The sequence below is a fragment of the Hipposideros armiger genome, unplaced genomic scaffold (assembly GCF_001890085.2).
Source record: "Hipposideros armiger isolate ML-2016 unplaced genomic scaffold, ASM189008v1 scaffold_147, whole genome shotgun sequence".
NCBI lineage: Eukaryota > Metazoa > Chordata > Mammalia > Chiroptera > Hipposideridae > Hipposideros > Hipposideros armiger.
Window position 1 is genome coordinate 2,345,002 of NW_017731497.1, and position 12,963 is coordinate 2,357,964.

The 12,963-nt window shown below is 49.7% G+C and overlaps 1 protein-coding gene across 1 annotated transcript in view; it reads left to right on the forward strand.

Moving 5' to 3' along the window:
- Positions 1 to 12,963, forward strand: part of TLN2 (talin 2) — a 282,919-nt gene that overhangs the window by 226,102 nt on the left and 43,854 nt on the right. Inside the window, exons 43-45 of the mRNA XM_019650777.1 lie at positions 1,244 to 1,363; positions 8,481 to 8,627; positions 11,793 to 11,959. Of these exons, the coding sequence (XP_019506322.1) occupies positions 1,244 to 1,363; positions 8,481 to 8,627; positions 11,793 to 11,959 (434 nt within the window). The remainder of the gene's footprint in view (positions 1 to 1,243; positions 1,364 to 8,480; positions 8,628 to 11,792; positions 11,960 to 12,963) is intronic.

Consider the following 12,963-nt stretch of genomic DNA (forward strand, 5'->3'; position numbering starts at 1 on the left):
CGGTCCATCTTGACCCTTGGTGTCCATGCTCTTAAGGAGCCCAGCCTTGGCTGATGGCCGCTCCTGGGATAGCTGGCCTGGGCCCTGATGGAGCGAGCCCCACTGCACCGGCCTCGGCCGCCCAGAGTCAGTGTGCTCCGCATGACAGGGCTCAAATGCAGCAGCTTTTGGTACAGCCTCGCGCTCTCGGGGTTCCGCGTGCATTCCTTGTGCCTCCACACCTCAGCCCGAAAGCCCGTAACATTTCCTGGTAAACATGCCTGAGACCAGCTGCACCTTCCATCCCGCCCCAGTGGACGGACGTGGAGTCATTTAAAAGGGGTTTTAAAAAGTCCTTTAAAATCAAGGTCTTCAAATGCCTCAGAGTGAGACAAAGTCTTGTCATCCAGAGTGAGAGACGAGGTGGGGCAGGAGGGAATCCTCTTACCCACCAGGGACAAGGGTAGCTTTCTGGGTGGCAGGTTAAAACTGCAGTTGTGAGAACTAAGGCATTTTTGTCGGAGGAAGAGGAAGAATGAGAAACTCGCGTGTTAGCTATGTAGGATACACTGAGGTAAGTTTGTCTATGAAACAGGAGGAAAACACAGAATATCTTGATAATAAAAAGGTAGAACTTGGCCGTGTAGGCTACAATATATGTTCTTCACTCAATTTCAGACCCAAACCTTGTCATTCTTTGGCACAAATGTACTACAAAGCTTTATTCTCTATGAATTCCCTCCTCCAAACCATTTGTCTTATCCATCACTTCTCAGTCACGATTTCCTTCCCAGCCCTGTCTCATGCCCTCTCATGCCCGGTGGGACCCCCTCCTGGGTTCCTGCAGACCAGATGAACCCTGCAGAAGCCTGTGACCAGGGGTGTGCACTGCACGGGGAGTGTGCCCCCTTGTGGTTTTCCTGGGGAACGCCTCTCCTGCCTGACCCACTGGGCCAGGCTGGCCGGGCCGCGGCTCCCACCTCCCACAGGCGACTCTGTAGGCGTGGCCTCCACACTGCACGGCCTGAGTCTAGCATGTTGCCCACCAGCCCCGCCAGGACCTGCTGGCCTGAGAGGGGCCCTGGCCTGTTGTGTGCGATGCAGCATGGGCTTCGCTTGAACTGCCCTCCCAGTGTCCCGTCCCAAATGCAAGCCAATAGCTTAAAAGTGAATGAAACCCTTTGGCTTCCAGTGGTATTAACACATGGTTCTCATGCTTTTCTCTGTGTGTGTGTTTTGTGTCTTGCTTGTTTTCTTTTTCCAGATGACTAAGTCGGTTACTAACCCGGAGGAGTTGGGAGGACTGGCTTCACAAATGACCAGTGACTATGGGCATCTGGCTCTCCAGGGCCAGATGGCAGCAGCCACGGCGGAACCAGAGGAGGTCTGCCACCTTAAGCCCCTGTTTTCAGAAGCCAACCCACCTGGTGCCCACCCTCAGGGGATCCCCCGTAGCTTAGCTCCACCCCAGAGGACCCCAGCATGATAGCCAGAACCAGGCTGAGTTCCCACTGCTGGGCTGCCAGCCCCAGCCTCAGACCCAGCAGCCCCCGGCCGTGTTCAAAGCTCAGTGTCTTTTCTGAGACCAACTCGCTGAGCTCTGGGGAGATCTAGGCTTTGAGTCAGAAGGACCCTGTTTACAGTGTTCTGCCAAGTCACCTGTTCCCTGGCCCATCAGCTGATGCCAAGGGCAGAACACCCATCGCCATCTTTCTCTTGCTTCCTACTCCCGCCTCGCACAGTTCCCTGAATTAGTTTTGTTTTGTCTTCCAAACGCTCATAGAAGCGTTGGCAGAGACGAGGATGGGTTTAGCTGCCCCTCTCTCAAGAAAGGGCTGTATAGTCTGCTTTCATAAAACAAAGTCTTGCCCGAATATCATCGGTGGCGTTCTAAGAACTGGCCCAGGCCCCTGCCCCCATACCTCCTTTGGACTTCTCTTCATTACCTACCTGCCTTCCCTAAATTGACTTTCCTTAATGACCAATGCAGACTTTGCCTCAGAACACCTGTATCCATGAGAGTCTTAAAATGGCCAAACACTGGTCCCAACGTTTCTAAGCGCTCCCATCGCTAATACCTCTGAGAAAGCAAGTGATCCACTGGGAAGCACACCAGATGGGTGGGGCTCTGGGGTGCCTGATTGCATCTGCATTGGTGTGAACCCACAGAAAGGCCCCAGTCCCAGCTCCTACATGGCTCCTTAGAGAAAGAGAGCTCAGTCTGAAATAGAAAATAGTGGACTGGATTGCAGGGACAATGGAAAGATGAAGGTAACTGCATTCCATGAAATTCGGCAAGCTGTTTATTGAGCACAAACCCTGTTGGCCACATTCCTAAATGAACCAGGCTGTCAAGGCAGAGGGTTGTGACGGTCTTCCCTTCTCTTTGAGGTGACAGTCAGCGTCCTCAAGTTCCTCGGGGCTAGTGTTTCTCCTAGGAGCCAGATGTAAGCATGTCTTAACAAAGGCCCCCCAGAGATACTACAGAAATGAAGACCCCAAACAAAATCCCTTTCTAACGTATATTGTAACAGTGCATGTAAATAGGAGTATCGTATATATGTACTTGCATACATATATATCTAGCATGAGATGACTTAAGTTTCTAACAGTGCCTGCGTTTTGAGATTTTAGAATGATTGAGTACTTAGGCTGGCAGCATGAATAATTCTATTTGTAATAGTCGGCTAAGTCACCACAAAGAAAGAAAAAATCGCAGAGACCCACATCAGGATTCTGTTTGATTCTTTACATGGGCCCATCATTTTTTAAAACTAGACTCCCTCTTTTAGTAAGGTCATCTGGACTCATGATTCATTTGATTTACATGTAATTTTGAATTTCATAAACAAGTGTAAGGGAACTTACATTACAGGAAGGAGGCCTGGTTGGACAAAGGGAAAAAGTGTTTCCCTTTGCAGGGAGATTAAAACAAAAAGAGACCGTGATTGCGAGGGGAGGGTTGGATCTGTCTCCAGAAATCTTTAAAAATGGAACCTACAGCCATCTGCCTTGGTTAATGTAAATGCTGGCCTGCCTGAGTTACTGAGTGAAGACCCAATAATCTGTTGGAGCCCTTTCCACATCTTGAGTTCCACCTCGTGTGTGAAACAAGCAGATTGCCTTATTGCAGCCCAGACCATCGAAGCAAAATATAAAATAATGCCACAGCAACCAGGAAAGAAAATGTATTGCTACAGGCACAACAACAGCTCCTTTAGTTATTCACCCTACATTTGTAGCAGCTGACATTTTCATTAAGGTTTTCCCTTTTCTCCATTACATCTTGAGATGTGTTTTACATTCCAGATACAAGAGCAGTATGACCTGGAGCAAAAAGGGGCAGAGAGAATATAAGATTACCAGTGGCTTGCAAAAGAAAATTCTTTGTGTGCATTTGCCAGACAGATATTTGAGAGAAAACTGAGAAGGTTAGGAGATCCCTGAAGCAATCATTTTTTATTCCAAGGCTGTGGAATTATTTGTATACCCAAGAGGGTCCACATCACAGCATGTGAAAATATTTATATCCAGGGCACAGAAGTAGTTGCTCCCTTCCCTGTAGTCCTACAGTCCGCTGTGCCGAGTCAGCATTTTGGTCTTTTCCAGAATGTGACAATTACAGGAAAAAGCCAGAGCTCTCTGCCCTCTGAACATCAAGCGGGGACTTTATCTTGCTTATTTTTCCATGGAAAATTGAAGCTTGTGTTCACTTCTCTATGAAAACTTCTTTCTTCAGAAAACGTAAAGCCCTCAGGCAACTTTGCCATTTAAGATTAGTTTCCTCTTTTAATAAAAAAAGAAAAAGAAAGAAAGAAATGCTGATCGTGGGAGCCACAACTCCTTAGTGTAAATTCTAGGGAAATGTTTAGTGACTGCAGCTTTGTCTCTAAGAAAGCCGCTGTAACCTCTTGTAAGACTGCGTGTCTTCAAAGCTCCTTGACTTGGAGCGAAACACAGCCCTTTTTCCCAAATGAGATGGGCATCCGCTCTCAAATTCTCTAAACTTTCCACTCCAAAACACACTTTCTGGAGGTGAGAAAGTGATGCCCTGCTTCTGTTGTGCACACTCTTTATTTGTTCCTTCCATTTTTTCTATCTCAGGAGAAACTGCAGAGTTTGTCAGATAAGATCCATTATGGTCTTTTCAACTTTCACAAACTCTCCCAGGCAAAGTAGATTTGACCTGGTTTCAGATGTGATTGTTTTTAAAGCCTAACAAAAATCTGTACATTTAGTTTAGTTTTAGGCAGTAAAGATCAGTATTTCTTAGACCCACCCCCACCCCATGGAAATTCGATCCCAAACCTCAGAAAGGCCAGGCTTCTAATTTCCATCCAGGCATAAAACCAGGATAAGCTCTTGTCCGGTTTACTTTTATTTGGGCAAGAAGGGAATGGAAGGTTTTGCTTGAGGTTCAAGTAATGCTTTACAAAACTTGCCAATTTAAACCCCCAAGTTTAATGTCTTTAAGCAGCATTGCTGTATAATAAACACTGGTCATGAGTTGGATCACCCTGGGGGCTGGTCATATATGCTGAGAAGTTGAGTGTTGCTTTGAGAAACTTAGCATTTTTATAGCTCTTATCTGTTTGAATACAGTCTCAAAAATGTCTTCCCTTTCTAGATGTTCTTCTGGCAGTACAAAATGTTCTGGGAAAGCGCCGCAGACTAGATGACTGTTTCGGTGATGTGTTGATTCTGTTGCCCTCTTTCGTTCAGTGCCCTAGCCATCACACGTGCCTGTGGAATAGAATAAGAGCATGAGAGTTGTTTGTTTATCAAGATCATACACTAGCCAGACGCTGTGCTGTCCCATGTACCATCCACTACAGCATGTGAGACAATCATTTGTTCTTCCCCATTTCACAGAGAAGCAAACCGAGGCTCAGGGAGCGTAGTTAAATTGTCCAAGACCACACAGCTACCATAGTGTTGAAGCCACTTGAAATCACTCTTCAGAAGTGGCCTTTTAAGTAAGTAAGCTAAGAAGTAACTGTGGAAAAGTCAGGATTTGAACCCAGCTTTGTTGGGCGATGCTTGCTGTTCCCCCTGCACCAAGCCACCTCTTTTCACAACAGTGAGCATTCACGTGGCACTTGCTACTTTCTGAGATCTTTTCACTTGCACCTTTCGTTTGGTTATCCATCAGCCCTGGGAAGTCGGCAGGACGGGTTCTGTCCTGTGTCCCAGGTGAGGGAACAAAGGCCCCAGGAGGTTAGTGGGCTCACCCAGAGAGCCCGGTGGCCAGGAAAGGGCAGAGCTGGAAGCAAGGTCCATGGTCCTTTCTGCTACCCAGGGGGCCCACATGGATGAAGGGTTGGGAGCAGGAGTGCCGCTGGGGTGAGAATCCTGAGATCCTTTCTGTTACATTCCGCCCTCAGCCTGTGAAAACAGGTGAGTGGAGCCTATTTCAGCTTGTCCTTTTTAATACTATTTCCCTCCCGCATGCTGTGCAGATAGGGTCATGCAGCCAGGTATACAGGAGGGTTGCATGGCCAGACCTCAAGGGGGCCTCCAGGTACCTAGCAGGCAACCGATCTGGCACAGACCCGACTGCCAGGGCCAAGCCCTGGATGGACCAACAACCCCGAGGACATTTGCACCTGTTCCCTTATTCTAGTCTCATGCCTTTGCTTTCTGGTGCCGCTCCTCAGTGCTTCCTAACTGGAATTTCGTTCGAGTGACATTGTGCCAGCTCTCCACCATTGCTTTTCAAGACCTTTGCTACATGCATGATGTCACCTCCAAGAAAGCAGCTGAGCACGTGTGAGAGGGGGGCTGAGTGCGCCAGAGTGTCATTGAGGGTGTATTGCCACCATTTAGCATGTCTGCCCATAGCTTGCAGGTTTGAGACAGCTGAGGAGCAGGTCCCTTCTCCCTGTCACCCCCAAGGTGAGTTGGTAGTGACTGAAGAGGCCTGTGCTTGTCCCAGAGCCCCATCATTCTATAAACAAAGCTCAGGCGTGGCTCCGTACAGGGAGCAGGATTTGGGGTTCTCTTAGCACAACGGTTTCACGCCTTATTCTTCAGAATCCTGACCCAGGAGGCGCTTTGGGAGTTCTGCATGTTGGACTCAACTCTCACTTTTTAAACCTAATTGAGCTGTTTGGTTTTTTTTTAACTGCCAGGAAAAGCTGCTTGTACTCTTGCATGTGTGCTAAGCCAAACGGTAACCCAGACTCAACCTGGGCCGCTGGGTGGTTCGAGCAGACCTTACGCTGATGCAGCCTGCCCTGCCCACTACAGTCAGGAAACGGCGAGAAAACTCCTGTTTATTTACACACGTGACAGGATTTTCTCGACTCTATGCAACCAAAGCAAAATACAGAAATGAGTTGGTGGCTAAGGCTAAGGCTATAACTGGCCTTCATAACCCCGACTTTTAAACTTGGGTTCACTCAGTCTCATTGACTTTTTATTGAGTCAAGGATATAAATTTTAACTCATAAAGGAAAAGTATACTACTAATAAACGACTTCTATTAATTTTACATGTTGAAGTCCCATGAGAGCTTTTATTGGTGGGGGGAGGGCGGATAGGGAGCCTGCTGCTAAGTGGGAGAAAAACATTAAAGAAGTTAGAAAAGCACTGATCTAGTGGATAGAGCACTGTCCTGGGATGAGCAGCCTGGATTCTCATCTGGCTTTCCCAGGAACTAGCAGTGTGACCTTGGGCCACTCACATCTCTTCTCTGGGCCTCAGTCTCTTCATCTGTAAATGGGGAGGTTGAACTGATAAGGTCCTTTTTATTTTGAAATTCCCTAAATGTTTCTTCCTTCATTTGCCCTGTGCCTCACTGTCCCAGCAGCACCTATCCTTTAGAGACCTGTGGTCATCCTCAGCAGCAGAACTCTTGCTTTTGGATTAGCTCTGGCCCTTGACCACTTAAGGTTAAACTAAATGGATCTGAAAGGCCTTGAGAGCCAGGTTGAGTTTAACACTTTAATGGGACATCCCCCTTCTTCAACTTTAACTTGTGCTTAAAGCAACAAGCGTGCCCAGCAAACAGCTATATTTAAATGGCATTACTGCTGTGGGGGCTGAATTAGAGGGCCTCTCCCCTCCTCGGTGGCAGCCTCGTTGCTGCACTAGTCCAGACATGTTGGCAAAGCTGCCAGGTTGTGTGATCCTGGGGTGCCGCTCCTATCATATTCTACATGGAGATGGTCAACAAGGACCCCTGCCTGCCTGTGAGGTTTTTTGCAAACCTTTGTGTACAATAGAAGACACCCCAAAGAGCAGAAGGTCAACTTTCTGGAGGAGGAGAATTTTCTATTAAATGGATTTAAATATCCTTTGGGCTTGAAAGGGTTAAGGGAATTAGCTTTATCCCTAGAAGCAGTAAGGGTTTCAATAATAGGAAAGTTCACATTTGCAACTTCCTTCACTCCTCTGAGTCCCCCTTCCCTAAACTCGGACTAATGGGACATTGGAAGACATCAGGGGGCCCAGATCCCTTGGATGCTATTCCCAATACCTGAGGTTATTTAGTAACTCTTCATGACAGTTGCTGGGAGGATAAATCACAGCTTCTTGCCATTGTGGATTCTTGAAAATAACATTTCATAACTAAAGCGTAAGGGGTTGTTTGTTCTTGTTTTTAGTTGCTTACCTGGGCTGGAAGGGCAGATGACTATGGCAGCTGTATTGGTCAAACCCCAATGAAAATGAATGTGAAACAGCCAGAAGAATGTAAACTCTGGGAGGTGACAGTGGAATTTATTGCACCTCAAAGAGACACCTGGCAGCTTATCCACAATGGAGCTCACTTGGCTTCTTTTAGGCAAAGTACTTTTTATAATCACACAAGCCAAGGGTCATTAAAAGAATGCGTGCCTGCTGAGCCGTCAGCTCTAAAAATGTACCTTTTGAAAGACACCTCAGACCTGGCCTGATAGAAAGGGAGCCTGGACCCAGTGTGGTTGCTCTCCCCACAGGGTACAGCTGAGGAGGGCAGTGTTCTGGCGGTAAACATAACCAATTTTGCAAGAATCTGAACACTTGGAAGTATGCTTAATACTAAAGCTATCTATTTGGAACGTCTAATTATCCTCTAGGGCTGTTGTGAGAAATAAATGAAATGAAATGCATGACCTGCTTAAAAGAGGCCCTGACACACAGTAGGAGCTCAATAAATGCTTGTTGCAGGAATAACAGAATTATCCAGCAGAGTTCATCTAATTGACGTTCTCTTATCAGGTGGCGCAGGATACAGATAAGCAATACACCAGGAAAGGCAGCACATATCAGGAAGGCATTACGCTAGGATGAAGGGGTGCAGGCTTGCTTACTGGGGACTGTGGGTACTTTACAGTCTCTGCAAAGGGAAGTAAAATCAACCAAATTCCATACTTCACCAAGCACAGATTCCTAATAGCAGTGGAATTTTCCTAGCCAGGCTCCCATAGGACATAGGAGAAATTTTCCACATAGGGAGGACCTCAACGGCCGGGTGGGTCCATCATGCTTGTCCTTCCCGACCCTGGCTGCCTCCACAGATTGGCTTCCAGATTCGCACTCGTGTGCAGGACCTGGGCCACGGCTGCATCTTCCTGGTGCAGAAGGCGGGGGCCCTCCAGGTGTGCCCCACCGACAGCTACACCAAGAGGGAGCTCATCGAGTGCGCCCGCGCAGTCACGGAGAAGGTAAGGAGCGGCTCTGGGGTCAGACACAGCCACCATGAACCGCTGTGACCGGGGATATGAGCGGGGAAGCAGCCAAAAACAACCCAGCCAAGTCAGGGCTGGTCGTCTTCCCTCGCATCCAGGGTCTCCCCCGGGACGGGGAGCTGGGGGTAATCCATAGCCCTGAGAAATTGAAAGTCCCACAGAAGTCAGGGCTCCACCTTAAAGGACTCTCCTGCAGACAGACTGGACAGACCCTATCAAAGTCAAGGTCAGCACCAGGAGCCCCTCCCTTCAACCCTTTGACACTTTTGCCCCTGGGGGGAGGCTCCCAGGTTCTGGGGGCTGAGTAAGAAAGACCTGAAGTTCCTTTCCTGTAACCTCTTTATTTCCAGGTGACACAGTGAGGTGGGAGAGAGTTAAATGCCTGCCTGAAGTCACTGGCACCTTGGTGGAACAGCAGGGGTCTGCATGGCATTTGTTGACTCTAAGGCCAGTTGTTTGTAGAGAGAATCACCTAGTGTAGTGGATGGGGCTCTAGGATCTCAGCTGAGGGACTTCACCTTTCGAAGCCTCGATTTCCTCATCTGTAACATGAGGATAAGGAAATATTCTTGGCCCATAGGGTTTGTGCAGGTTAAATGCAGTGGTATGTGTACACGTGCTTGGCACAGTGCCAGGCACAGTTCAACATTTTATAAATGCCAGCTGCTATTCTTCTGTGTAAACTGTCCTCCCGGGAAGGTTTCCCGGGCTAACGATGCCCCGTTCTGAACGTCCCTCCATTCCCAATATCTCCTTTATTCTCCCGCACTCTGCTAACCTTTTGCTTTGCTTATTTCTCTGAGTCATTTTTCAGGGCAGCTGTTGTGCAGGCTGCCAGCAGTCCAGGCTGAAGCAGCCGTGCTTGGCTGGCTTTCCCTCTCCTTCACTTGTGTTCTTAGCACATAGAGCTCTGCACTGTTTAGAAGCTTGGCAGCAGGACTTGAGGTGCAGGTGGGAGACCCCTCACCTGGAAGTTGCCCTACAGAGGCCGCTCTGTACATGGCCCCTCGCCGAGGCCAAGCCACAGTCTGGCCATCTCCTGCAGCCCACAGGATTGTCCAGGCCTCCCTGGACTCCACAGGATGAGGAAATCAATCTCTCAGCTCTAGGAAGGCGCGCTCCCTCCTTTCAAAGCCCTTCCTTGTTATTAAAGTTACTCTTGCCAAGTTTCCCAGTAGAAGACCTTGTAGCAGGAACACAAGGGAGGGAAGCGTGGTTCAAGCTGCAGTGGTGTTGGTGAGCCTGGCCAAGCAACGTGATCTTCCTGAGCTGGCCTCGGTCTTTCTGCTCGTCCCAGCAGAGGAGCCCTGATTCAGGACATCTGGAGAAGGATCAAAGGCCGGGAGGCAGCTTGTCTGGCCTTTTGGTGGTTTCTTACTAAGGGTCCCTGACCTTCTAATCTCGTGCTCCCCATCCTCGTCTGGTGTGTCTTTCTTACATGCCTTGGTTGTGTCTGTGTAACTGCCCCCAACCATGAGCTCCTTGACGTGTTCCCTTTTTTTTGTCCTCATCCCCTAGTGACTAGTAGATGCTCAATAAATACAGCTGACGGACCTTTCACAGTGTGGGGGATAATTTCTGGACTCTTGCTAGCTGAGAAGGTCCCCTCCAGGCTTCTGATTACTTGTCTTGGCCTTTGTCACGGGAGTGGGGGTCTGACCCTGCTGGGAGTTCTTTCCGGGAAGTGGACCCCTCATGCCCTGGCCAGCTCTGTGCCAGCCTGACTCATCTTTTCCTGGTGGGACAGAGTGGCATTTAACTTAGGAAATAGTTGCTTTGGGGCTTGTTTTGGGACATGGTGGGTGCTCAGGAGATGGGCTGTCTGCCGCTCTTGTCAGGCTCTGTCCACCGCCTCTGCTAAGATCTAAGCAGCAGAGGAGGGAGAAAGCGTTCACACCATGTGCCTCTCACTGATGCTGTAGCTCCCTGTCCTGTCAGCGTGTCTTAAGAAGTACATTCACAAAACATTTTTAGACTCCTCTTTTAGTCAGCCATAGTCAAGGATGGTGGGTGTGTGTACACAGGGATTAATATGATGGCTCCTGGCTTCAGAGGTCATCCAGCCACTAGCTGGATGTATACTGTTTATAACCTGCGGAAAATGGGCCATCTTGAGGGTAGGATCCTCAGGAGGTCCAGCCGTCTCTCTGGAAGAGGACAGTGGGGAAGGCGTCCCAGCGGGGACTTTGAGCTGGCTCTTGTAGAGTGAGTGTGTCAGTGGCTGGAGAAGAAGAGGGGAGAGCACTGCAGGCAGAGGACAGACCCCTGGGAGTAGGGAGAAGCACAGGCTGCTTGGGGAAGCAAGGAGCTGGCTGAGGCAGTAATGAGCTGTAATGATGAAGTAAGGAGCTGGCACGAGTGGGGTAGGAGGCTGGAGAGGCTGAACTCCACGGCCAGGAGAATTGCACGCAGGAATGTGGTGGGGTCAGGTTTGTGTTAGGAGCATCTCTGGGGACAGTGAGGCTGTGCTGGAGCGGGGTGGCAGGTGGCAGTGGTCAACACTGGGGCGCACACCTTAGCCAACTTGCTGGCCCCTCAAGCCACTGGAATTCTATTTGGTGGCAGGTGATGGCTCGAGGGAGTGTTGGGGTGGAGAGGTAACCTACAGTGATGCCCTCTGAGCCCCAGCCCCTCTGAAGTCCACTGTGGAGAATTTCTAATCAAAAGGTGGCCAAGGGAGTGATGAGTGTTAGCAGAAGGGGCTGCTGTACAGAAAACCTGATCAAAGGGGACAAAAATAGCCACACCTTTCCCAGGAACCTGATCCTTTATTCTTCCTTGTGGTCTCAGAAATGTAATCCTAAATAATGGCATCTACCCTCTACCAAACACTGACTACATGCCAAGTGCCACGCTAGACATGGGACATACATTTTCCTGCACTTAATCCTTCCAGCCACCCTGATAGACAAGAGGCAATAGCCCCATTTTACAGATGAGGAAACGACTTAGGTGAAACCGCCTGCCAGCAAGTGGCGAAGCTGGTGTTCAGGCTGAGGCTGTTGACCCGAAACAGTGCCGTCAACCCCAAATCCACATCCACTCCCAGAGAGGAGATTCAGTGTTTTCAGAGTCCACGCACATTTAGATTACGCTTCCTCCACTTCTCCGCACCCCCTGACAGTCCCTCGTTGCCTACAGGTATCCTTGGTGCTGTCAGCTCTCCAGGCTGGGAACAAGGGGACCCAAGCATGTATCACGGCCGCCACTGCTGTGTCCGGGATCATTGCCGACCTGGACACCACCATCATGTTTGCAACCGCCGGGACCCTGAACGCAGAGAACAATGAGACCTTCGCAGACCACAGGTACGGGGCTCCTGGATGGGGAGAGGGTCGGGCTGGCCTGCTGGACTTTGGAGGTGCCGCCCAGCTGCCAGAAATGTGGTCATCTGTTTTGATTTCAACAAGATGTTCAAGTGGGGAAAGTGAACCACGTAATCCGAATAAGCCCCTTTTGCCGACTGTCAACGCGTGAGTCGCAGTCCGGCTTCGCCTCTCACAGCCTAAATCCAGGCTGCTCTGCAGAGGGTGGCTTTTTTTTTTCTTTTAAAGATTTTTTATTGGGGAATTGGGGGGATGGGCGCTTTTTGATCTTTCACTTTCTAAGCTGGAGAACTGTGCCTGTGATCTGCTTACCAAGCCCAGCGGGATGGGCGAGGCGGGGGCAAGCACAGTGAGCGCTTCATGTTTGGGAGAGTGCGGCTCCGAGCCTGCTGTCTCTCCTGGGCTGGCTCTTCAGGCCCCACTCAGAAGGCTGGTGCCGGGGTCTCCGCTTGTTGCTGGAGACCACCCACACCCTCACCACGTGTCCAGCAGGCTTTTCCTCTCTCTTAAGTCCCAGGGCTGGGCTGGGAACAGATTCCCAGTGCCTGGTCACCCCTGCCAGGACCCAGACTCTTGGGCTCCAATGCTGGGAGGGAGGGTCCCCTGACCCATGTGCTCTCACAGCTCCCTGGAGCTGTGAAGTGTTTTAGCGAGAGTGGGAACCACAGGAAACAAGCTGACCTCTCATTAGCTTCAGGGCTTGGGAGAGGGGGCCAAACTGGTGGGCCTGAATCTTTCATTGAAGTTTTACTAGTAACTGGCTACGTGACTACTTGGGCTGACTTGCCTCTCCTCTCCCCGTTTCCCTACATGGAAGATGAACACCCCCGATAAGGGAGGGAAAGCACGATTCCCCGCTTTTTCAAAGCCCTGTAACAAAAAGCCCCCGGTGAAGGGTTTCTTTGCTTCCCAACTACTAGTAACCAAGCTTTGCTCTTTGCTCTGCCCACACCCCCCTCCACCACCACCCCCCAACCCCATCCACT